Here is a 26,585-nt window from a genome sequence, read left to right as displayed (position 1 = left end):
GTTTCAGTGCCTCGTCCACCCACCTAGCACACTGCTGCTGCCTAAGCTTCTGGGCTGTTTTTCTCCCCAAAGATTCTGCCCTTGAGTCCTGGCATGGGGAAATATGAGAATTAGATTGCCAAGAGAGAAGGCGCCTTCAGGAAGAGAAACCAGAGGATTAAAGCCACCCAGTGCCACAGGACCAGGACAAATCAACTTCCTCTCACTACGTACACCCCCGGGGAAGCGCGGGGGTGCTGAAGGGAGGCGGTGAGCTGGGCCCCCGGTGAGCTGGGCCCCCGGGCCGGTAGTCCACACAGGCTCCCCCCGCGAGCCTTCCACGCCAGCTGCTTGCTGGGCCATCTGTTCCAGCCCAGGAGGCTTCTCCTCAATGGTTTCCCACTGGAGCCGCCCTGCTTGCCCTGTCCGACACAATCAGGTCAGACCAGCGCTCTGCCCGCACCAGACCTGCTGCCTGCCCCGCCCCCCGCCCCCCCACTCCCCGATATTTCGCACAGGACCACCAGCTCCCAAGAGAACACCGCTTTTGCCTGGAGAGCTGTTCCTCACCAGCCACTTGCCGTGGCCACGGCCCACAGGCCCGGGGCGCCCCAGCTGCCTGCTGGAGATGCCGGGGGCCTGCAGCGCGCAATGCCCCACTGCCCCACATCCCCACCGCCTGCTTTCCAAGCTGCCAACTGCCCCAGGTTCCAGCGACTTAACCTGAAGCAGGATGCAAATCCAACCAGCCTCGGGCTGCAGGCGCAGGGGCGGGCTGGCCTTCCTCTCCCAGATTTTGCGCAAAGCAGACCTCGGTAAGGCTGCGTGCTTTGCGCTGAGGCAATGCTGGACCCGGTGTCCGTACCCATGCGCCTTCACCAAGCACCAAATACCGAGGACTTATATCAAGTTCTAAGTTCCTAACTGAGGTCTCCTAAAATCTACGTTAAAAAACAAAACACCACCCAACAGCTACAAAAAGACACAGGTGCTTACACAGCTTTCATAGCGTTCAAACCGCTGCCAAACCTTAACCGCAGCTCCCCATTGTCCCGCCCTGGCCTCTTTTCACTGGCCCCCCTCTTGAGGAGGCAAGGGGAAGAAGACAATGAGGGGTCCCACCTTCTGAGGAACCCCACGCTGGCCTGATTTACCCGCAGCACCACCCTGTCCCACGGCATCTGTGCAGAGGGATGCACGTCACCGGGGGCCGCTCTCCTGATTTTGTTGCCATCAGGATTAGCTGGATTAGGGGCCGATTCATAAGGACCCCCTGGTGCTGGGAGGAAGTTTCATCACGAGGTCAGTGTGGTGTGAACTATATTCTGTCAACACCACCGCTCCTTATACCCGGCAACCAAAGGCGGGGGGCGGGGAATGCAGGAAGAATGCTATGCACGCAAAATGCGTGAACGCCGAGGACCAAGAAATTCCCCCATCGTGTGTTTCAAAGGATGCGAACTAGTCAAGACTGTCCACCTTGCAAACAAGAGACCTGGGTTATTCTTTGATATTTCTAAAGAATTTTGTGAGTCTGAGAGTGGATGTCGGAATGGGGAAGTATACCTACCCACAGACAAAACCCACAAAGAAACTTCTAGCCTTCTATAATCAGCTCAACAGCTTGGGAAGAGAATGGCACTGCTGAAACTGGACATTGTTTTTGATGCTCACGAACACCTCCAGCGTGGAAAATTTTATTCTTCTAGAGGAAAAACACGATCCCACCCAGCAAGGATTTCCCCCTTGCCCCGCCACGTTTAATTTTAAGGGAAAATATTATGGGTAAGAAGAGTAGTAGAAGGAGTGGTATGGGGAGAAAAACAAAAGCAGAACTTTCACTCTTAAAAAGTCAGTGACTGAAGTTTTTCCTCCCAGGAAATCCTTTGGCCCATTTACCTGCCCAAACCCACCACACACTGCCCGCCATTCCCTCGGACCCTGCCTGAAGTAAACACAAATAAAGCAATGGGATTTCTGCATGTGTGTGCGAGTGTGTGTGTTTCATAGAACAGTCCCCTCTTGCACAGAACTGGGCTGTTCCATCAAAGCCGTATCTGTTATATTTCTCTTTCTCTTCTGTTTGGCGTATTCACCAACAAGAGAAAAGGAGGTAAGCTCTGGCGGCCCTGACCTGCAGCTGGAACACAATACTTTCGCACAGCCCTGGCGACCCCTGACATAAATTTTATACCGCAGCTGGCATTTACACACTCAGCATTACCATATGTATAGCTGCTCGGTGCTAATTATGCTAATCACCTGTCTAACTCGCTGCTGCGAAAAATGGTTGTATTTAGCAGTCCAGCGCCTACCAATGCAGCTTACTGTGTGGCTGAAATGTACATTCAGACGGTCCTGAATGGCAAGATTTTTCCACGTTGCTGACTACATTCAGGCCTCAGAAAAATTTATTCAAGTCAACTGGTTTCGGTCCGCAACAAAAAAGTTACGAGAAAAAAGTGAGTGTGTTCTTGCCCTAACATTCTGGATCTGCTTGCAAGCAAAATGATAAATCAATTGGTGTGGGAAACAAAAAGGGAGAGAGATTTCTTTTGGGAGCCATGTGAAACTGTAGCCTATTTGAAAAAAAAAAAAAAGTGAAAAAAAAAAAGGGTCATCCTATTCCACAAATCTCTAGAAAGAGCAGTTAATAGATATTTAGCCCTAATCCCAATTCTCTCAAATTGCAAGCTTTGTTTGCAATTAAGCAAGGTATTAAACATATGTAATTTTTTTCTGGATCATGTGTAGACTAAAATGATGGCATCACACTTATCATTTTTTATTTATTATAATAGTGCATGAATCCCTTGGAGGAAAAAAATCAAGTAGGAGGAAAGAAATAATTTCTTAGACAGCTAGGGAAAATTCTTCGTTATTTGCAAAAGCCTCTATTCAAAAAGACACTAGGTGATGTTTATTTTGCGAAGGTTTCTGGTTTCCCCACTAATGGAGTAAAGGAAATCAGGGAATGGGGGTGGGGAAGATGGGAGAATTTTCAAAAAAAAAAAAAAAAGGAAAAAAAAACAGGCAGTGGGGAAGGGAAAGAGAGGGAGGTAAGAAACCTATGTTTTCCTTAATCTCCAAATTCCTGTTTTTATCATCCCTCTTTATCTTAAAGCAGTTTTCTTGGTCACTCTGCCAACATTAGGATCTCTTAAATTAGGATAACATTATTGCAGGTATTTTAACAATTCTCTAAATTCAAAATGAAGCCCTATTTCCCCCACTCACAAAATTTGCATTTAAGAAAAAACCCTGAACTTGGTCAGTTTAAGGACAGTTTAGTAGTAGACTGGAGGGATGTACTGATAACGTCAACAATTCTCCAGTTCCAACTTTCATCACTTACCTACAGCACTGTAAAACAACACCTCCTTCAAGCACATTCTATCACCTAGAGGGTGGGCCAAAGTGCCCAGTCTATTTTCTCACCTCCAAATGATCATCCTTAGTAGATGCCTTACTTAAATTTAGAACAGGAGCAAGCTGGATGGCCTTTTACTTTGCAACACAGCTTGGGGCTACCCCCGGGGCTACCAAACACCAGGGCAGATTTAGGTTTACCTGCAGAAAGGGCAACAACCCCATGGGCTCTCTCTGGCTTGTGAAAGAAAGCTCTGCCTCTCTCTGCCTTGCTTCCCATCACCTTCCAATTTCGGGAGCAGGAGATGATGATGCTCCCAGAGACTTAAAAATGTTGGTGTGAGGGCAAAAGCATTCTTCCTAGCCACATCCTCCTCCCACACCCAAATTTGTTAAAAACTTATCTGACCCAATGAAGTGACATGATCACACCTTGCTTGCCTTGGCATCCCACTTTCATTCTTTGCCGTGCTTTGCCAGTCCAAAGTATTAATGTATCTGGGTCTCTGTCGTTCCAAATCTCGACTGTGCAGCCCAAAACATCACTGATACCACCTCTACTGTGCCTGCTGCAGAGTAGAGGAATAACCATCTTTTTCTCTCCCCATCTCTCACTCCTTTTTAGCAGGAGATGGACCACCCTGCTTCATGGCACAGAACAGCGTTTACATAGCAATACTCGACTGTGTAATACATCTGGCATTTTTGGGCAGGATTCCTGAACTAGGGGCCAGAAGTCCTTAAGCAATGATTTAAGGGGGGAAAAAATCACACACACTGACTTAACAACAGTTGTTTCCAGTTCCTTTTGCTTACTCTTGTACACGTTTCATCAATAAGTGGAAACGATGGCGGTTTGCTACATTGGGGAAGTCTACGGTGTCTTCTCATTTATCCTAACAATAGTAAACCAAGCTTGTGAGGTGGTATGGGGCTTGATGCTCACTGGCCTCACCTCCACAGCCTGGGTCCTGATGGGACCCACAGGTAGTGTGGACTGTTGGGGCCGATTCACACCTGGGTTTTTGGCTTAGAAAGGAGCTCTTGACTCCACACGGTAAATCTCTCCAACACTAAACTTGTCATTCATTAGCAGATACCTACCTGCCCACCAGCAATCCTGTTTTCCCTAACACATGACAGCTGTTTTTCCCACCATGCTCCAAATCCCCAATAAAATGAAAGTCATCGTCTTGAAGGGATGAAGGAAGGGATGCATTTTTCTTTATGCCAAACTCCTAAAACCCTCCACAATAGTCAAACAGCTTCTGGAGGAGAGTAAGAATAAGTAACGAAAATGTTTCTGTTTTGATGACCCTGATTACATCTGTGCTGTCAAGGAATTTTTCCTACTGAGAAAACTCCCTAAGAGCTCTTCTCTTCCGAGAGCCAGAACAATCTACATTAGGAGCCCTCTGCCCTCTGGGATGTCAACCAAGACTTTCTACGTGGATGGATCATCTAAGGCTATGGAGTTGGCCAAGATTTGGATGAGGAAATCTGTCCCCTTTGGTCTCGATCCATATTCCCATTGGCACCGGCGGGCATTCCAGCCATGGGAGGTCTGCAGTAGGGTGCTGACCCAGCAACTCTGCGGAACCCAGTTCTTCCATATTCCATACGCCACTGGGGACCAAGACTTATTTCCACTCTTTGGTGGTTCAGTACAGACTGAAAGCACTCATGAATGGATTCCAAGGCTATCTCAAAAGTCCCTAAAAGTGCCACAATTCTTTAGCAGGGGAAGCATATCTTTTGCTGACAGCACCCCAATCAAGGAGCAGCATGGTCTTTGGAACAAACCCTACCCAAGATAAGAACCTCAAGGCTGCAAATGGGAGCTCTGCCTCTAATATCTCCCACAGCTGGTCTGAAATAATAAATTTTCTAATACCCTCCTGTCAGTTTGTGATTACACAGATTTACTACCATTTCAGAGTTCCCACTAATGACTCCAGAAATCCACTTGGGAGGAAATGATATGGGCAGGTTAGGAGTAGGTGGGTGGAAGAAAGGGTGGGAGGGAAGAGGAAAAGACAGAGGGAAGAGAGGAAGGAGAAAAGCAAGCGGTTCAAAGGTGAAGGAAAAGGAAAGAGGGAGGAGGGAGTAAGAAGAGGTTAAGGGAAACAGTGAGGGGCAAAGAAAATTGTATCTTAACAATGCAATCACAAAGACACGGGAAGTATTTGGGGATGTCTTACATAGCCGGAATTTCCTTACCTTGTTTTTCCCCAAAGCTTTAACGGCAAAATTATGCAGAGTTAAAATATGCTATTTATGCAAAACGGCTTCTATTAAACCTGGTGTCCCTTTAAAATAATCTAAAACATTTCCACATTTGTTTTAAAAGTGTGTGTGTGTGGGGTACCTTCTGAAACTCAAACACATCCTCCTATACAGAACAGAATAGTCTCTGGGGACTGGCTCTGGGCAGTCGGCTGGCATGGACTCAGGGGAGGCATCCGTGTTACAGCCCTTTCCGCTGGGGACCTGTGACCCCCTTCTACCCCCCAATATGAGGAGGAAAGCAGGAGCAGACAAGTTACAGCTCGCACGGAGTGGACAGAGCTCCAGGGGGTCACAGGGAGGTCAGCTTTGAAGGAGAAATCCAAATGAAATATAAACATGGTATTGTGGAAACCAGACAAATCTCCCCCTAGCTTGTCCAGCCAGCATTAATCTCGGCATCAGCTGTGGTGCATAATCTAAACAAATGGATCAGGCGGTTCATACATCTGGAAGCTGTCATCTTCGGGAGCCTCCGAGCGGCATGATGCATATCTGAAACACCCCACTGCCTGTCCTGGCTTTTAAACTTGTTGACGGGTCAAGAATGGCAGGCAGCAAGCAGATACTGAGGATTCATGGTGTCGACTGCCCTGGGTAGAAGGCACCTGATGCTATTTTTTATTTTTAAAGCAATTCTTGTTGGGTTTTAATGTTTCCGTCCCTTTCCTTCCTATAGGAAAGCAGCACCACAGCTGCTTCCACCTAGATCAGGGGTTCTTAACAAGGGGTCTGTAAGCTTGAACTGAAATTTGAAAAAGCATTGTTCTTGTGGGGACGTGTTGGTGCAGGTGTGATCTGGTAAAGGGGTGTGTGGAACAAAAGAAGGTTACAAACCCCTGACCTAGATTTAGGTGTACCTTTGTCCACTATTGGAATCTAATAACCATATTTTTTTACTTTTAAAAACGTACAATGGGGGAGCGGATATAGCATGTTGGTTGAGCTCCTGCTTCCCATGCACAAGGTTCTGGGTTCAATCCCTGGCACCTCCTAAAAAACTCTGGAGAGTGGACATAGCTCAAGTGGTTGAGGGCCTGCTTCCCATGGACAACGCCCTTGGTACCTCCTAAACACAAATTAAAAAAACTCTCGCTGGGGAGCAGATGTAGCTCATGGTTAAGTGCCTGCTTCCCACCCTACCACCCTGCCAATGTACAGGGCACTTGAGAGCAGAAAGTAGGTGCGTTTCATTGTGTTTCTGTCCCCTGCAAAATGTACTGAAACTGAAAGCCCTAATGAACAGAAATGCTGATTTCTAGGCTGTAAACGCCGGGTCCATTCTCTCTCTTTGGCTGTTGTACCTCAGCTCCACACTGTCCATTTAGTCCTGGGCTGGGCTGTATCAGGGCACCTCTGGGGAAAAAAATGGCTTGTAAGAGGAAGACTGGGCGGAGAACGAGAGCATCCAAGAGCAAATGTGCTATTCAGGCTTCTAAAAGGGGCTGTTATTTCAATATGAAAAAGCCCAGTGGTGTCTCTGATGGCTTTCGAAAAAGTCACCTTCAAGGAAAAACCTTCAGGCTACTGTGGTTGAAGTGCAACAAGGTCTTTCTACCAAATGAGTTACCTGAGTTGGTATACATGGGGAGAGTTATCTTACTTAATGAAGAATAATACTCTTTTACATCTATGGCAATGCATTTGGAGCCAAGGCTCCAGCATAAAAAAACTTTTATCCCCACAGGATAGGTCTTCTAATGGCAATTCTGTAGCGCCAAACCAGTGGGTTTCCCAACTGGAGCCATTTTGTCACCTCCCCTCCCCTCGCCGCCCCTCGCCTGGGATGCGTGGCAATGTCTGGAAACATTTTTGGTTGTTGTCACACTATGAGGGTGCTACTGGCACCTAGTGGGTAGAGGCCAGGGCTGCTGCTCAACATTCTACAATGCACAGGGCAACCTTCCACAACGAGAACTGTCCAGCCCAATACCCAGAGTGCCAAAACGGAGACACGAGCTCTAAAAGAAAACTGTGATGCTCAATTATCTCCTAGGACTGCCTGAGTTCCAACCAGGAACACTGAAGGCCTCTTGCTAGCAAGGTACAGACTTGAGAAAATTTATAAACATCAAGCACGTTAAAAAAAAAAATTTTTTTTTCTTTAAAAAGAAAAAAAAAATCTGGTTCATAACTTCTCTCCCGCCTTCATGCTGACCTTTGGCAATGTTGATGAGCGAATACAGAGGCAATATGGATTTACTGCAAGGCTGTTACCCTTTTGCAGAAGAGGTGGCCAGGGGCTGGGCAAGCTTTGGGGGTGCGAGCAAAAGCTCAGAGATAAATGAATGTTCTGTTGAGAAACAGATATTAAGGGAGACTGGAGGATAAAACTGCTAACCCAAATGGAAATGCCAGGAGAGAAAGGGGCAAGACGAAGCATTTCCCTTCTCTGCCCTGAAGGCTGAGATCCGAGAGAGAGACCTTGTAGTACCAGGGAGGACACCAGAGACCAAATCAATGAGCACAAATCACAAGATGAGCAAAGAGTGGCAGCCCCCTGGGCAAATGCCTTGTGTGCTGGGACCTTCGGAGGGGGCCCCTGCTGACCTTTCAAGCCCCACCAAAGGGGATCACTGACAGTTCCCCATGAGGCCAAACTCCTGCGCCCTGAGCCTTGTACAGGCTGCTCATTCTACTGGAATGCCCCCTCCCCACCTCGCAGCCCCTGTGCCTGGCTCAGGCCTCCTCCTGGAGGCCAGCCTAGAAGACTTCCCTGGCATCACAGCACTGCCACGCTGCATGCTCACGGCCCAGAGGCTGGTGGTACCTGTGCCTGCTGCACTGGAGGCTCCTTGAGGGCAGTAAAGGTGTCTTTTCGCTGGCATCACTCTGGAAGTTTGTGCAGTCCCCGGCACAGAGTAGGTGCCAAAGGAATGCTTTTAGTTTTAAATGACAATTAAAACTTGCCACTGTCATGGGCTTCAGTATCAGCAGCTCCCCTTATGTACTACAAGGCTCCACATTTTTTACCAAGCCTCAATTACACCATTAACAAATGAACTCGATTTGGTATTTTTAATACCACAACCAGAAGGACCAAGCTGGCATCTAACCTATGTTGACAGTTTCTAAGAGGTAATGATTATATGACCAATTTCTCAGCAGAATCAAAGAATTCTTATTGCCAATGCCATAATAAAACGTATATTGAGAAAATCTTATCTAGTTTATGCCTCTTGGCACATTGTGGCTAATGTATTCAAGCTGTCTTTATAAAGCCACATTTCCTTACATGTTAAACAAAGCATGAAAGTCAAATAAGATGCACCCTAACAAATAGATCCCTTTAATGTGCTGCTTGTTTTAAAAAGATAACATTATTTCAGCAGACGAGAATACACATATTACTGTCTAGATGTTCACACACACAAACGCAAAGGCTACCTGGGTAATTTAATGTCATTACTTTATCACAGGATGAACAGCATTTTCCCAAACCAGTCCTCAGTATCCTTCTCCCCTTAAAAAGCTTACTCTTCCCTCTCTTCTTTTGCTTTTTAACTAGGGGGAAGTATGCAACCCCTATTCATTTGGTTTATTTGTGCAGCAAGCACTTCATGCCCAGAATGTTTATAGTCTCTATTAAGAAAGCACCAACAGGCTTCCTTGCTGACAGCGAGGAGGAAGTTACCTACGTGATTGAAGCACAAAATTAACCTACATTCGGATCTGCTACTTCATTTTAATTCATTAATCTCTACTGCAGTCTAGAATGTCTCACTCCTGAAAGCAAATGCCAACACTACTTGCTGCTGATAGGAACACTAGGCTCACTAGATCAAAAACAAGATCCTTGCATACCTAAATCTCTGAATTTAAATGGAAAGTATAAAATAATATGACAGCCTCCCTGGTTGGGTTTACTTGCATTTATTAAACCGATGCTTCTTCTATAAAGGAAAGGATCTAGCACAGAATGAATGAACGAGTGAATGATAAATCAAGGTCAACGCAACAGGAGGCCAAGAGACTAAAGTCATTAATAGCAAAGTGGACATGGACAGAGACAGAGATGGCTGTACTTTTCCATTTGCCAGATGGGACAATAATTTAAGTCATGTTATATGTAATAAAATTATATAAACTATGTTATCAAAATAAAATAGACAATAGATAACTACTTTACTGACTTGTCCAGTAAACAATAATATATTACAAAGGCTTTGACACATGGCAGTTAATATTACACTTATTGAGTAAGTAATGTTTGGTCCAAGAACCAGTTAACCACTCTGAAGCTGAACTGGGAAAACTCTAGCCAAAAGACCAACAGCAGGTGAAGGGAATGTCTCTTAGGTGTGTTCATTCTCTCTAACACACTCTCCTGAAACCAATTTAGAGCAAAAACAGGTCTGCTATGAAGCATGTTTCTCTTCCTTCCAGGATCAGAATGGGTTGTGTAGTGCAGAAACAAGGTTGTTTCTAGAAACATGCAATGCTGAGAAAGTAAGTCACATTACCTCTCCTTAAACGTATTAAAAATCGAATGAACATTCTTGCTCAAAATAACAAAAAATAAGCCCATCTTTTGTTATCATCATTGTCACCAACACCTGACAAATACTTATTGACCCAAGGGTAGAAAGTGAGTATCTGGACCAAACCAGGAGCTTCCTCTGTCCATCCCTTGCTCTGACTGAGAACCTACGATAGGTCTCACAGCCCAGCCAATCGCACCATTTCCAATCCAGAGTCCTGCTGTGGGCCGTCTCGAGCCGCTGAACCTGCTCTCCACTGCCTGCCAGGCGTCACTGCTGGACATCCAGCCAGAACCACTGCCTGCCTGCCTCTTGCCTGTTTGAGCCCCTGCTGGTGCTTGCCCCCGTGCAACACCCTCCTTCTCCCTTCTCCAGATCTTCCCAATTTACCTCATCACCTCCAGGAAGACTTTTTTTCTTTTTCTATTTCTCCCACTTCACTATTTAACTTTAGTATATGACCCATTTCAACGGAGAATCCAAATGCTGTACAAGTCCACTGAACCTGAGTGGCTTCAAGGACATGACACCCACTGTGGGCTGAGAGTGACTCACACACCTCAGAGTCCCTCTTCCAGCGCTAGGGACATCATAGGGGCTCAGAAAATTTGTTGCTACAGACATAGTAAGTGCTCGATAAAACTCTTCTTCCATCTACCAATGACACTGAAATGCTGAACTGAGGTAAATTACCCCCATGGATTCAATCCAAAGACTTTTGTAATAATTACCAGTCTACTTAAGGCAGGAATGCTTTCTGGTCTTAATTATTTGCACTATTTTAATTGTTACTTCGCAATGAAAAAACTGCTATAGGCGCAAGATGTAACAAATTATTATCCAAGGTTAACCTCCATCATCATCCTGAGAGGGATCCCTGACGCAATTATGCATGTAATTGTCTAAAGTAGCTTCCACTAGGAATGCTCCCCAAATTTTGGGTTGAAATATCTTCACTGAAGAGAAGATATTAAAACAATGTTTAGGGGCTAAATTCGTTACCTCTCAAACACGTTACCTTCCAAAAAGGTAATTAGGAATGAACAGAAAAAGAAAAAAAGACACAAAACTGTATCACCCAAAGAATGTAAAATGTTTCCGTCTTATAAAAAAAAAAAGTTTTTAATTGGCCATTGCTTCTCAAAAAGGTTCTCAAGACCCTCCAAATTGAGAACTGTGGATAAAAGACTAGCAGAACGCCTCGGGGAGTACCGTGGCCCCTCCGTCTAAATAGGCGTCCTTGAAGTACATTTCTTCTTTCTGCCTGTAAAATGCAGCCTCCCCCCAGAATAATTCCCTTTTAAAAGGCCCCACCCGCAAAGAAACATTAATCTACTTTGCAAACCTGCGTTCCAATCTGCTTTACTATTTTTTCAACTCACCCCCACCCCCACCCCTCTTTTTTTTTTTTTTTCCTGTACCTAGAGACAAATGTTTTTTTCCCCCAGAGTTGAAAGCTGTCCAAAAACAGGACCACACACGCCGCCGCCTCCGCAGGCCCGCGCTCCGCCCGCCCCTCCGCCCTCCCCGGCGCGGCGGCCGCGGCCGCGGGGGGCGCGCGCACTCGCTCCAGCCGGAGGGGTGGCCTTTTTACTTCCACCCCATTCCTTTCTCTTGGGACGAGGTGGGTGGGGGTGGGGGAGGGAAGGAAGCAGAGGAGGGGAACGCCGCGTCTCGGGGCGCCGCTAGAGCCCAACCTCGGTGGGCCCTGGTCCCGGCGACCACCACCCCCCCCCCCCGCGGCCGGGCGGAGTGGTCCGTCCCGCGGAGGGGCCCCGCGCCCCCGCCAGCCCGCCCTCGCCACTCTCTCCCACAACACCTAGCAGAGCGCAGCGCCCCGAGTAGATTACAGCGCGGCCTTTGTCGGGCGGGCCTGGCTCCCGGCCAGGCGCCCAAACAATAAACAATTCCCCCTGGTGTGGGCGGGGGAGGGTGGGGGGGTGGCTCGCTTCCCTGAAAGGCTCTAGGTGTGTTCGGGTAAATATCTTTATCAATTGAAGGGAAGGGGGACGCGGAGATGAGGGGGACAGCGGGGCGCGGCAGCGCGCGCGGAGGGTCTTACCTTCCACCCACAGCTCCTCCACGTTGGTCTCCAGATTAGCTGCCTTTAATCCTACAGCGAAGGCCCCAAATATGAGCAGGCCCACCACCAAAAACTTGCCGCAGTTTTTTTGAATGTAACAACCCAGTTTAAATAAGAGTCTCTGAAACTTCGCTCTCAGCCACAGCGGCGCTTTCCGGCCAGTCGCCTTCCCCTAGGGACGAAGCAGAAGTGAGGAGTGAGCGCTGGGGGGTGGGTCGCCACGCACCCACGCTCGCACGCGCGCGCACCGGCCCGAGAAAGCCCTCGACGGCCCTGGCCTCGAGGGGCTGCGACGCAGCGACTGGCCCTGCGGGCTTGGAGCCCGGCCTGACCCGAGGGAACGCGAGCGGCGTGGCCGGGAATGTGGGGGGGAACTGGGGGCTAGTCATAAATCCAAGTCCGGACTGCAGCGTGGGAGCTTCATCTTGGCCACAGGAGGGGCGTCCCCACGCAGGTCCGGCACAGTGTGACACTTAGGGCCCTGGGAGGAGGGGCTGCAAGGACCCGGGGAGGAGGAAGCCGAGGGGGGAGAGGGATCCCTCAACACTGGCAGTCTTTACCCAGGCCTTGGGAAGGGAGGGGGTGCATCATCCCTGCGTGTGGAGCCCATCATTATAGACCAGCCACCCAAGTTCCCCTTCCGGCTAAATCCTGCTCGGTACAGCTCCCTGCTCGGGGTGCCCGGGCCAGCCCGCTTTGGGAACCCCGGCAGGGCGGGTTTCCCCCATCTGAACCCCCGCCCGGCGTGGTAGTAAACCGGGATCCACGTGGTGAGCACGGCGGAGCGAAATCCCTCGCCACGCATTTCCATAGCGTTGAAAGACGCCGTGGGAGCTGACTTAGGAAGTGGGGCAGCCATCTGCAACTTACGACAATATTTGTGATCGGAAGAGGGCAGCCACATGGATCTTTCCCTCCTCTCCCTTCCCTTCTGGTTAAACGTTAAAAAGGAAAACACCCGACTGCCCCGGGGAAGGGCTCAGGCCGGCGCAGGCGGGGGTCCTGGCAGGGCGCTGGTGGCTCCCGGCGGCGACGTTTCCCCGGCGCTGGCCGCGACCCCGGGCCCGGCGGGCCCCCGTCTGGGTGCTCGCCTTCCCCGGATTCCACACATTTCAACGAGCCTCGTAAACACAATGAACCCGGCCGGCTCCGCAGACCCGCACTGCGGATTTAAGGTGGCAATTTGTTTACAACTTTCCCTTTCCCCGCAGGCTCTGAGAACAGGCGGCTCAAAAACTGGAAAAGAAGAGGGGGGATGCCCTCTTCCGAAGATAATTTTTAAGGGAGCAAAGATCTCGTGCTCAACAAAAGCAAAACCGGCTGCCAAAAAAGGCAACCACCTTTATTTCGGCTCCCCCCCCACCCCTTCCTCTCTCCGCCTCCCTCCACTCCGCCTCCCCCTTCAAGATGTTAAGAAATGTGGCATTACAGGGGTTTAGGCTGCAATAGGGGCAGGAGGGGGCTCGAGGCAGGGGCAAGGCGGCCCTCGAGGTGGTCGACTGTGGACCGCTTCCCAGTGCTCCGGAAAGTAACGCCGGAGAGGGCGCGTGCACGCGCCCGCGCGCACACACACACACAGACACGCACACCTCCACCCCCTGCGGACCTCAGACAGCCCTTTCCTCCCAAGACCGGAGGGAGGGTTTGAATTTTTCAATCCCCACTTGTCTACTTCTTTTCCTGGAGGGTTGTGAGTGTGTGCGTGCGTGCGTGCGTGTGTGTGGCGGGGGCAATCCCAAAGAGGAAGAGGAGGGAAGAGAGAGTGGGAGGAGAGAGTCTGAAATGCACCTTGGAAATCTGCTCCAGAGCGAAGGCGGCGTCGCAGTAGCTGGGCCGGTGCAGATAGTCCCGGTCCGGCGCGGCGGCGCGGCGCAGCCCCACGGTCCGTCTGCGCCTCCCGCCGCCGCCGCCGCCGCCACCACCGGCCCTCCGGCCCGGAGCCCCACTGCAGCCGCCGCCGCCGCGGTCCTGGGGCTCGGCGGCGTTACCAGCCGAGGCCATGTTGCCGCCGCCGCCGCCGGCGCCGCGGGGACCGAGGCTTCCCGGGCTGCCCGGCGCGCTGCTGCTGCCGCCGCCGCGGCGGGCTCCCGGCGCGCCCGGGCGCTCGGCTCGCGAGGACGCTGCTGGCCGCCGGCTGCTCGGGCTCGGGCTGGGGCTGGCAGACCTGCTGCTTCGGCTCACACGGGGGGCGCCGCTGTCGATGCGGCCGCGCTCGCTGCCGGGGAGTCAGACCCTGCGCCTTCCATTGCCACATTGCGCGGGGGTCCCGAGGTCTCTGCGGCCGCCGCTGCCCACATCCAGTTCGCAGGCGGGCGGGAGCTAGCGCGCGGGGCGAACCTGTCCCTCCGGCGCTCCGCAGCGGCGGCTCCCGGCGGCCCCCGACCCGCCCCCCGACCCGCGCCCAGACCCCTTCACTGCAGAAAGCGCGAGCAAATCCCCGCCGCGCCCGCCGGCCGGGCTGGCTTCCTCGGCGCCTCCCGGCTCGCCCGAGCTGCCGCGGAGACCCAGCGCAGAGCCGCCGCCGCCGCGGGGGCCGGGGCTGCCCGGCGGGTCTCAGCGCTGCCGGGCGGGGGCAGCCGCCACCGCCGTCGCTGCTGCTGCTCCCGCGGCGGCGGCTGCTGCTCCCGAGGTGGCGGCGGCGGCGGTGGCTGCGGCGGCGGCTGCGGCTGCTGCTGCTGCTGGCGGTGGCGGCTCCTGAAGCTGCTGCTGCTCGGGCTGCTCGGGCTGCTCGGGCTCTGGCTGCTGGGTTCGCTGTGGCTGCTCGGTCCCGGACTCTGCTTTCTTGTGCTCCTCGCCGACCCGCTGGACCATTCTGCCCCCGTGCAGCGCGCCCCTCTCGCTCCCGGGACTTGAGGACTCCGCTCTGTGTGTGTGCAGCGGGCAGCGGCCGCAGCAGCTCCTTGATTCAATAGATGAGATGGAAGAAGAAAAAAAAGAACTCTCTCCATTTGGAGAAAGAGGAGGAGGAGGGGAGGGGGTGGAGGGGGAGAGAGCGAGCGAAAGAGAAAAAGGGCTGGAGCTCCCGCCCCCGGGGCTGTCAGATGGCTTGGGTTTCTGCGACGCGATTGGTTCGCGGAGGGCAGAAATTACTCAGCAAACATGACTATTATTAGCTGCTTAGCAACAGCTCACCAAAGTAGAGAGACCACCCAGGTAGGCAACCCCAGTGTGTGCATCCCCGGCTTCGGGGGGGAGCCTCCAAGAGCGCCAACCTTCTCGCATGCAATACTTCAATTAAGGAATGCAATCCCCCCCACCTTCTTTCTTATTCCTTTTCTTTTCAAGAGTGTCTTCTTTTTGTGAGACGCCTTTTCGCGCACACACTCGCGCGCGCGCGCGCACACACACACACACACACCCGCATTTGCCTCGCGATAGACACGGGGAAAATGTAATATTTTCTTAAGCGCTTAAACAATTTCTGAAATTCCTCAAAGAAACCCCTTTCAGAGGCACCTTGGCCTCAAGCTGCAGCAGATACTGGGAGGTCCGGCTTGAATTCCCAGGCCTGCATCGATAATGACAGGGTGGTGGATAGAGCACCAGTGTGTGCCAGATTTTTTCTCTCTCTTTTTTTTTCTTTTATAACTGAAGAGAAGACTTAGACTCTCGCAGGGAAAAATGCCTCGCATTAAGATAAACAAAATGTAAAGTTAAAGAGAAAGCAGGGACGTTGAGAAAAGCCACCATTCTTAAAACAACCCCCCCCCCCAAAAAAAACCTGCCCCTACCCAGCAAAACCCCACGACCGCAAAGCCCTGGTTTGAAGGAGTCCTGAACGTGGAACCCAGACACCCAGAGCAGTCTCGTGGACGCAGACTTTTTTTTTTTATTTGAATCTTAAATGTGACAAATAAAAAGACACAACAGAATCCTTTCAACAGCCCGGAGAACGCAACTGTTTCCTTGAGGAGAGAAACGTTTCCCTGGTTATTTGGGGTTCATTCGGAGCCCCCCCCCCTTTATCAGCCGTACGTCCTTATTTATCTAAAGTAGTTTAAAACAGATTTTTAGAAAACCCGGTATGCATCCTGTGGTATTTAGTAGTAGCGTGACGTAGGAGGGGAGAATAAAGGCTATGATGTGGGATTCATTCGAAACAAATTGCGCGGTGTTTGCGAGGACGTGTTCAACCCTGCGGCCACTGTCACCAAGATATCCCGGGGATTCGCTTCCCATCGCGGGAAAAAAGCACCCGGGACCCTTTGGGGGCGGATCTTCGGGCCAGAGACAAATTAAACGAGCTACACAGCTCCGCTTTACATTTAAAAAAAAAATTTTTTTTGAGCCGTTGGAATGTGTTTTTCTTTCCTTTGCAGGTTACGAAGTTCCTCCCTGCCGTAGGGACCTGATCCTTAAACCCAGATTCTGCCTCGTTTTAATCTTTTTTGCGTTTTTCTTTCTTTCATCTTCAAACCAGGTTGAACTCAAAAGAGACCCGCGGCCAGCAAGGAGCCGACGGAGGCCGCGAAACGGAGCACTGTCGCTTTAAGATGCACACGGTGTGTGTTCATTGAAAAAAAAGAAAGGCCAGGCCGGGAAAGAAAGAAACCCAGATGGAGGGAAAGGGGGAGGAGCGGGAGGAGGCGGGGTCGGGGCGGCCACGTGACGCCCAGCCCGCGCCCGCGCGCCAGTCGCGGCCCCGGCGGCGCCGAGGTCTGTGCGCGCGCGTACCCGGGGGCGCGCGCACCCGGGTTCCGGGCCGCCCAGGCCAAGCCCGCGGGCAGGGCGGGTGCGCCGGGTCCGCAGCTCCCGCCCGGCCTCCCCGGAGCCCAGGCGAGGCGCGCGCCCCGCCGGCACGGACGGACGTGCGGGCCGCGCCGTAGTACATTCCTGAGGGCGGTCCGGCCCCCTTACGCTGCCCAATGGCTGCGCGGCCTCCCCGCGGCCGGCCAATGGCTGCGCGCACGGGCCCCTTCATTCAGCGGCCGCGCGGCGGCGGCCCCGGCCCGCGCAGGGCGGCAGCGGGGCGCGCCGGCCACCCGCGCGGCCCACGCGGCTCCGGCGGGGGGCCTGTCCGCCGGCCCTCCCCGCCCCCTTCCCTCCTCTCCTCCCCACTTGCTTCCCTTCTCTTTCCTTTCTAACCCCTTTCTCGTTCTCTCCCATCTTCCCCTCCCTGGTCAGCCTCGCCAGCTTCCCTCCAGCGTTTCTTCCTTCCTGGCTACCCTGGGTGTCCTGGAGAAGAAAGAGAGGCAAAGAGAGTGGAGGTATCCGGGGAGCGTTCGCGGGATCCGGAGGAGGACTCGAGTACCGGAGCAGCGCGGAAATTCAAAACCCATGACTCCAGGGAGCACGTGATTTTGTGCGCCGGCTCTCGGAAAGGACTGCAAAAACCAGCACGGTGCAACGTCCCTGACACGACGTTAATAAATAATAGTGCAGGAAGGTCGGGCTCGACACAGAGCCAGTTTAACCTTTGAGCAAAACCCTGATCCTTATTAGGTTTGATAAATAGCACAAAGTAGGTAGGGCGATTTATTATTCTGACTTTTCGTACTCAACGGTTCTGCAGACATTCCAAGGCAGGCCATTTCGCGCTTGCTGTTGGAATTGCTTTTTGAAGATTCGGGGTGTGGCGCCCCCAGTTTTGCATGTCAGCCTTTTTATATTTGAGGCGACCCTGTAGCCATGGACAGGCACCGTTGCCATGTTCCTCTTTACAGACGTCTTTACAACGTTTTAGACCAAAAATGATCGGCTTTTCCTTCCACTCTTTTATTTATAGGAATCTCAGGGCAGCTACTTGGATTATGAAATTCTCAAATGAAATTTTAGGGTCTCTACAAATCCTGGCCACGTATGAATCCCCGCAGGCCCGCTGCCTACCCTCTCGTTCTGGATGCTGCTACGTGTGCACCATTTTAATGGCGAAGCTTCTAACACTCGGGCTCATTTCCCTCGGTTTGACTTAATTCCTAAACGTGGTGAGCACTGGTCTCCGAGGTTTTCTGTGCGTGAGCCTCCTCGCCCGCTGTTTGATAGGTTAACTCTTCAGTATCTCAAACCATGGTCTCGGCCTGTAAATTCTACCCACTGGTTCCAGACAGCAACCCCAAACCTGGCCTCTAACGAGCGCTATCTTAATCTCCCCACCCCCCACTCGCCGCTTCCCCTGTGGTCTGCTTTTTTTTTTTTTCCTTCCATACACAGAGATGAATTACTTTGAGGATCTAATTGGCCTTGTTTCTGTAAGGTTTTAAGAAAGGGAAGAGGAGCCAGCGTAAGAAGCCTGCTCGACTTGGGTGGTCAGGGCCCAGGCCGCCCCCAATTTGCCTCATTGCTGATGCAATGCGAGTGCGACATTCCTAGCGATAATGTTGTTCCTAATCAATCTGCCCTTATTTACATTTGTAAGCATTGTTGCCTTTAATATGCATGCCCTGTGCAGGGGACCGCAGCACCACACCGGGTTTGTTAACTTCCACTACCAACAGGATTCCGCAGACCTGATATGGGGCTGATTGGAGGAGCCAGGCCCGCTAAGGTGTCTGCTGGGAAGAGAGTCCCTTTTAATGGCCGTTCTGCAAGCTTAGCTCCCCTCTCGAGAGCTACGAAGTAAGTGAGAGCCTGGGGCTGTATCAAACAGCAGGAGTTCTCGCCCACCTACATGAAGCAAGAGCTGATTTTCCCTTTTCCTATTAAAGTTCATCTCAGTGCACCAATTGTCGTTTTTCCTCCCCTTCCCCATCATGATCCAAGTCTTCCCTGGAGCCTGTAGTTTCCAAAATAGATTCCTGAAACCCGCTGGAGTCCCTCCCTTCTCTGTTCCAATACTTCAAATATCCATGCCCCCCCCATCTCAAAAAATTCGACATCCGATTATCCAAGTGATAAGGTGACACTGAAATAAAACATCTGCCCTTCGTGTTTGGATGTTCTAGTGATAACTGACTGTGGAAGCCAGAACTGGTGGAGTTCTGAAAAACCTCAGCAAAAATGAACTTTTCACTGGTTTCTCAGACCAAACCAAATGAGTCTTTAAAGCCAATGTCATTTCATGTGTGTGTGTTTTCAGTGTATAATGAATAAAGCGGGAAATGTATTCTAGTAATTTGACCCTTGGGCCACGTTTTCATTTTGTTTACTGCGTTTAATGCTCTCTTCCAGAAATGCAAAGAATTGCAAGCATTACTTAATAGTTCCACAGTATTCCTGTTAAGAGGGTGGGGGGGGGGGGGGGAGGAATTGGGGATTTGATATATCCTATTTATGGATGGGGAACCCGGGGTACAGGATGTGTGTGATGGGCTAGGGCCTGAGCGGTTCAAAGCAGATACCTTGGATAAAAGTCGAGTCTCTGGTTCAACTCTGGCCAGTGTGCCACTGTCAGCCACACTTTCCTGGCTTCCTAAGAATGCCTTATTATTTTCTCATTGGCAGCTTTTGTATTTACTTAAAAGGTGATGGTAGAAAATGAGACTAAATGGAGGTGGGGGGGGGACACAGATTCAGCAGCCTACAGAATGTAAAACCACTGAGATTGACTCCCCTCCCTTTTCCCCTTCCTCCTTCCGTCTCCTCCCCTTATCCCCCCTTCCCAGGACTGGAGGGAAGGGAACAGCTCAAGCCAACTTGTCAAAATAATGCTGCTAATTACCCCTGATCTCCTTTAATGGCAAGCTGCTCCCAACGCCACAAAGGAGTAAATGAGGGTCCACAGCACCAACCTGGGAGCACTGGCATTTTTTTGAGTTTCCAAGTGAGCTGGGAGGAGGGGGGAAGTGTAAGGGAGATGTCCTGAGAATGTCCCAGAAACCTCCACATTTATTACTCCAGGTTCAAATACTAGCTTGAAAGGGGAATAAGGCTGTAGGCAGTACCAAAAGCTACTGGTATTTAACTGCAGAGTGAATGTTCAGAGCCTCGAAAGAAAACTCAGCACTGACTCTCCTACTGGTTTTCTCCCTTCTTTAAATATCGTCTTAGCCATATTGCTTTATTCCAATGAATAGAGATGTATTCTGTAGGGACCCAGACTTGCCTTTTCCTCTCTCTCTCCTCATCTCTATCTCCCTGTCTAATATATCTATATCAAGCTTTGCATTTGGCAGAAGGCATGCCATTCATTTCAGTGATCTCTGCCTTTGGGTCTGGCATGAAAAAGAAACTGAGCAACATGATCCCTTTGACCCACTGCTGGAGCAACAAATTTATTAGAGATATAGGCATGAGAAATGAAAGGGAAGTAAAACAATTCCAGCTTATTGTGTGTCTTTCTTTCATACTGCTAATCCGGTTTACACATCACGCCTACATGTCTCAATAGGCTTTATACACTGTGGCAGAGGCGGGAGAAAATAAAAGGTGTGTGTGTGTGAGAGAGAGAGAGACAGAGAGAGAGAGAGAGAGACAGAGAGAGAGAGAGAGAGAGAAATGGAACAGATATTTTAGCCCATACTGATTTGCCTCATCAGTTATTTCTATCTGTAGAAGGCTGAATACAATTTGTAGAGCAACCTTTTCCTTTCAAAATAATTTCACATGGTGCTAACTCCCTATTCAAATGGTTTGTCAAATTATGACTAGATGATAACCAGAAATTAGATACAGTGAGTTTGAAATGAAGCTAATATCCCCAAATTGAAAACGGGCATACTAGATGCAGCCCTATTGGTGTCCACTTTAATTCAGGATTTTAATTTAAAAAGATCATGGCCTCAAGGGCATTTTATACTCTGTGGGAGCAAGCTGAGTGACAAATGGAACACACACAAACTGACAAGTGAAAGCCCCTTGCTTTACAACAAGGGTACACAATGCACCTGAGGCAAACCATTTATCCTGAGGTATACCACCCAGAAATAAGAAGTTACAGTAACAGAGGATGACAATAGAAAGCATTGTCTTTCTTTTCCGAGGCAATTAATTGCATGTTCAACTGCTGGAGCCAAACCAACCAACCAACAACAACAAAAAACAGTTCAAACAGAGAGAGAGAGAGAGAAATGAAAAAGGACTACTGTAGTGGTTCAAGACCTCAGTTTTCCAGCTTTTACAAATTTAAAGCCAACCATGGTAGGTCTTCATTATTTATGCCTAGTTCTTTTACATTTCCCCCTCCCCAGGGAGGTAAGAAGGAAGGTCTAGGGAAGCAAAGGTCTCTGGGTGTCTTCCATAGACAACAATCCATATGGTCCTTTTGGGTGATAGAGATTAAGATCAGAAAACTTCGTGCTTATCTACACGCTAGGCGTCCGTTTTAACATGAATTTTTAAAGGTGGAGACAAGGCATCTATCACTCCATATGTTCGGTCTCTGGGGATCTGGTGGTCCCAGTCTTGGGACCGAGTCCACAGGGGTTTGGATCATTCAACCGCCCTCGGGGCTCCCCCCAGGCGTCCCTCAATCCTCTGAGCCCCAGCCCACCTCTTTAACCGGGATTAGGCACGAGAATGTCCGAATCCCTGGGTGCAAGCGTCAGCGGTTACCTCTCTTCTACTGGTGGCCCTTTCCTGAACTCGAAAAGCCCCGTGGCCCTTTTCCTAAATCACCACCGGCGGGGAGCGAGGGGCGGGGGTAGGTGCCTGACCTCCGGGTAAGGTGCTTCTCCTAACCCTGGGCGTCCCACGCCACCCGGGCGTGCGTGCCGAGAGCGCTAGAGGTGTGTGTGAGAGGCGTGCGCCCATCACCTCCAGCTGGTGCTCACGAAGCGCCACCGAGAAGAGGACTCGCTCGGCGCGCGCGCGCGCTCTCGCTCCGCAAGCCCCCCACCCTCCCCCCGGCGCTGTCACTCTCCCGGCACCAGCCCTTCCAGCACCAGCTCTGCCTCCACTTGCGGAGTCAGTAGCCACCACCAGGCTGAGGAGCGGAAACCAAGGTGGCGACCCTTTCAAGCGTGAAAATGGGATCCGAGGCGACCCCCTCCGTGAGAACTCCCCCCGGAGCCGTTCCCCGGCCCCGGCGCGCCGCAGCCAGCTCCCCCCCCTCCCGCCGCGGGGCTGGCCTCGGGGGGCGGGGGCCCGGGTCCTGCCAGCGAGCGTGCGAGCGAGCGGCGGAGGCGCGGGAGCCGCGGCGCGGCGGCGCAGCGCAGCCCACCCTAGACCGGGCCCCGGCGCGCGCGGCCCGCCCCTCGGGTCTCACGGCCGCTTCCCGCGCCGCAATCCGCGGCGCTGGGCGTCCCCGGTTCCGCTGCCCGGCTCCCCCGCGCCCAGGGCGCACGCCCGCGAGGTCCCGGCGGCGGCGGCGGCGGCTGCACTCACCATAGCCGGCCGTCAAGCCCTGCCCGGAGCGCGGGTGCCGATCGCGCCGACGCTGGGCTGGAATTTCACATCAACTCCTCTTTTTTTTTTTTTTTTTCCTTGCCCCCCTTTCCTGGTCCTCCGCTCCTCCGTCTTCTCCCCGTCTTCCCTGGGCTCCCCCTTGCCTTGTCGCTGCGGGTCTCTTTGTCTGCCCTGTCCGTCTTCTTTTTCTTCGTCTTCGTCTTCGTCTTCTCCTCCTCCTCCTCCTCCGTCTTTACAAAAGGAACGGAAAGTGTAAAAACCCCGGCGCGCTGGGCCGCCGGAGGCTTTCGGCGGAGTGCAGCGCGGACTCACAATTACAAGCCTGTTTCTATTAAGCAGTTCCATGGCCCTCGGCGTGGGTGGTCTGCTGCGCCATAGGCAGGACCTGTCAGGGTCACGTGACGGATCCGAAAACTTTACCCCCTTTACAATAAACTCTAGGAAAGCAAAGTAAACTCGAGGAACGTGCTATCAGCACAGCCCTCCTGGGTAAACAGGCGCTCCCCTCCCCGCCTTCCTGGGAGGCGCCCGGCCCGGCGAGCTCCGGCGAGCCCCGGCGCCCCCCCACCCCCCCCCGCGCGCCCCCCGCCGCCTGGCTGCGGGGGGCCGCTGGGCGGGGGGTCTCCGCCGGCTCGTTCGCCTTCCCCACCTTCCCCCTTCGCGCGCACACATTATTTGCTAACATGTATCCATCTCGCCAGGGACGGGGGGCCGGGGGTGGTGCTGGGGGAGCAGGGACTCTCGTTTCAGCCCCCCCCCTCCCCGCGCTCGGGGAACTGGGGAGGGGCGGTGCCCAGGGGGCCTGCGGAGGCACACCACCTTTCATGTCCTCAATTTTCAGAGCCCCTTCCTGCTCTCGTTCCCACGGAAGCCCGGAGAAGCTGGGAGCATTCTGGTTGACAGGCCCCACAGCCTGACAGGGAGGCAGAGAGCCAGGGAAGCGGGCCGATAACAAGAGCCTCCCCGGGGGGGAAATGTTCAATACAGCAAGATGTCTGTGGATCCGTGTCAGTTGTGTAGGAGGTCCCTGGGAAGCCGCTACTTCTGAAGAGACCAAGGTGGAGTCCCTTGGAAGCCAAGATTGGTAGCTGGCTGAGGAAGCACTAATTGATATTTGCTTCTTTTCCCTTCCAATTACTGTGGTTTTTGGGGTATGCCACCCAAAAGCTCCCACCCACGCTGCCTTCCCGTACTCTGCAGACTTGGGTGATTGGGTTAGACGGAGGTGCCTGTGGGTACGTGGAGGCCTGCGCTGAGCCATTGGCCCCAAATTACAGCGTCCTATTCAGGAGAGACCCCGTTAATAATGTTTAACATTTTACCTGCTCAGACCAGCAGTCTAGACTAGGTTTCACACACGGCGGAGAGGTGCCGTTTAAAATAGACCACGTTATGAATAAAGATGAATTACAGGCACAAGAGCAGGGGAAGGGAGGAGAAAATATACTGAAGTTATCAAGAGTTAACTCACGGGTCTTGGAATAAATTTAGCCAGTTTTCATTTTCTTACTGGGTTCTGGGCTGACAATCTGGTGAGGGGTGTGTGTGGTGTTATCATTTCTGAAAGCATAATCCTAAACGTTGCAATTTATCTCCTCCTCCAGAAATGACACACCATTCTTTACTGTGGGGACATCTGAATTTCCAGAGGGTTTGTCTTTGAAACACATTAAGCGATTAGACATTGGAATGCCGGATAGCCCTGTGAATTTGGCTGGCCCAGAAAGTCACTTCATACCAACTGGCTCCAGTCAAAAATGGACTCAAATGGGCATTAACTGAACATGGGTCCTAAGACTCATAATCATTGCAAAACAAACAAAACCATGATATTTTCTTTGGAAACATTTCCCCCTGTATTTTGTTGTCATACCAAAGGACCCAATTTACCCTACTATAATCTTGGGGTGGGGAGTGAAGAAGAGGAAGATATAAATCCATCACCAAATAGAGAAGTCTGCCTTGTGCAAGACAAAGGGGATAAGAAAAAAGAGAAAACAGTTTAGCAGAGGGCATTAAATACCTCACCATATAAAACTACTAAGTATGCTAGCTTTGTGGGGAAAATTCCAGCAGCATCTGTGGTGTTTGCTTTTTGGAATTAAAGTGAAGACTCACCTGGCTATGTGCTCCTGGAGTTGTGACCAGAGCTGACAATCAGGGCTGGACCCGGGTTTTGTGGGTTGGAGGTCTTAGGCTGCACATTCAGTGAGAGGCAGCAAGCTTCGTGAACTGCAGGCCCATCAGCTGGCTAGATAATGTAGGGCAGGACGATTACAAAAGTATCTATTTTGTATGTGTGTGTTTGTGCCATCTTGCATTTCACAGTTTGTTCTGAGAGTTGTAGTTAAGAATACGTCCAAGTTCTATTTCATTCGATGACTTTACAGTTGGGAGCAAAGACAAGATTGATTTGAATACAAATAGTTGGACTTGGGGCAGAGGTTAGGCAGGGAGAGAAAAATTTTGGTGTTGGAACCTGAAAGTTCAGGCAGGAGGGGAATCCACTGGAAATACCTCCCCCTCCGTCCCCCAAAAAGAGCCTTTTCTTCTGCTGAGATTTTTTTGTGTCAATGCTTCCCATCCATTCTCAGGCACTAGAAGAGTTAAATCATCAAGTAAGTGATACGTGTTCTTCCTTGGGGCCTGGTGGTCTTCTGTTGTTACCTTCTGGCATTTCTCTGCGACCCCCCACCAGGACAGGCCCTCTCTCATCAAGCAGCTGCCTTCAACCCTTCTAAAGCAGCTTGGGCCTCCACCCTTCCTGCAGACCCAGCTCCACTTCTGCCCAGGCTGATAAACCACTTGGCATGGAGGTGTTAATGGCGGACCAGGCTACCAGACAGTATTTTTGCAGTTTAACTTGGACTTTTAGAGCTATACCCAGAGGAATAATTCCAACCTTGGGGATTGCAGGGCATCGAGACAGAACCAGTTGGAGATATTGGGGCATTGGAGGGGAGGGCAATAGGGGGCAAAACCTTTCGAAACTCTTCCAAACACAAAACACCACACATGGACTCCATCAACCCTCACCTTTATGCAGTTTGTCTTTCTGACTTCTCTGTTGCTACTTGAGATACAGTGTTACTCTTGAAGCTTAGGCACGGGTACCTGGGGGCCCACATATCCTTCATGATTCTCTTCTCTTCCCCGGCTCCCACTAAAAGTGGGTGCCTGCGTACCTCCATTCCCCTCCCAACACACATACAGCCACCTCCATCAATTGGAAAGCTTTCAATCAAATAACTGAGGGTTCAGAAGAAACATTGCCCACATTTAAAAAGCTCTCCAGCTCCGGCTGGTCAGTGGGCAGCCCCCACTGGCCACACCTTAGGTGGAGTTGATTCTTTGATACTGGATCAGACAGCTCTTCACAAGCCTTTATAAGAAGCCATCTCGAATGATTACCTTCCTCCCTGCTCCGCCCTTTGCTGTTAGGAAGAGACCTACCAACCAAAGGAGAATTAAGACACCTACCAACCAAAGGAGAATTAGTCCTCCAGGGACTGGAGGGGTAAGACATAATTATATTTAAAGGTGCTTGGGTGTGGCAATGCAGAATTCCGGGAATGAACAATTGAATTATAATGGTAAGATGCCTTGAAACAGTAGAAGGAATTATTTACAGAACAAGAAGTAAAACAGGACGGCAGAGCAAGGGTTGAATCTGCTTTCCAGACAGATTCCGAAGGCCGTGAAGTGGTGTGAGCAGAGACCCTGAGCAAACCGTTTGGAAATAAAGAGGGTGGAGTGAAACCTGAAATGTAATAAACCAGTCTCTAAGGGAATCCAGTACCGAGAAGGAGAGAAGCACAGAGAGGTGCTGTAGTGTACAAAGGATTGGACCATAATCTCCCGACAAGGAGAAACTGCTAGAGAGATACCTGTAGACAACGCCCCCTCCCCAAGAAAGTCACTCCAGTTGCTTGTTTACACCCACAGCTGATGTGCTAACATATGACACGCCCTGAGAAATTCCCGTATGTAGGAGAACTGCAGGGGAAGCCTTTTGTAGGATGGATGGACGAAGAAAATGAACTGCCAGTGGGAATTTTCAGCCATGGGAGGGAGGCATGGTAGGGGCGGCTGGAGGCGATGGCGATGGTGATGGGGGTCTATGTGAGGAGACATAGCTTCATGCAACCAAGCAGGTCAGAACCATC

General features: G+C 51.3%; 1 protein-coding gene and 1 long non-coding RNA gene across 5 annotated transcripts in view; one reads left to right on the top strand and one right to left on the bottom strand.

Annotated features, from left to right (window-relative positions):
• PTCH1 (patched 1) overlaps window positions 1–22,851 on the bottom strand; it is a 69,959-nt gene extending 47,108 nt beyond the window's left edge. The window contains exons 1-3 of one of the 4 annotated variants that reach the window (XM_071216641.1): window positions 14,888–15,172; window positions 13,987–14,166; window positions 12,178–12,370 (exon numbers count right to left, since the gene is read on the bottom strand). Coding sequence is in view for 2 of the 4 variants with exons in the window: in XM_058301554.2 (XP_058157537.1) it covers window positions 12,178–12,370; window positions 13,987–14,199 (406 nt within the window). In the remaining 2 variants the exon portion in view is untranslated. Of the gene's footprint in view, window positions 1–12,177; window positions 12,371–13,068; window positions 13,329–13,986; window positions 14,416–14,887; window positions 15,173–22,398 lie in introns of those variants that run through there. The other 3 variants (XM_058301555.1, XM_058301554.2, XM_058301556.2) reach the window with 3 other exon arrangements.
• LOC131279418 (uncharacterized) lies at window positions 15,301–19,254 on the top strand. Its single transcript, XR_011649353.1, has 3 exons — window positions 15,301–15,351; window positions 16,619–16,700; window positions 17,323–19,254. It is a non-coding gene; the product is annotated as an uncharacterized lncRNA (long non-coding RNA).
• Window positions 22,852–26,585: the final 3,734 nt, after the last annotated feature.

The sequence above is a fragment of the Dasypus novemcinctus genome, chromosome 8 (genome assembly GCF_030445035.2).
Source record: "Dasypus novemcinctus isolate mDasNov1 chromosome 8, mDasNov1.1.hap2, whole genome shotgun sequence".
Taxonomy (NCBI): Eukaryota; Metazoa; Chordata; class Mammalia; order Cingulata; family Dasypodidae; genus Dasypus; species Dasypus novemcinctus.
The sequence above is the reverse complement of the archived record's forward strand: the minus strand, read 5'-3'. Positions and strand labels throughout refer to the sequence as shown.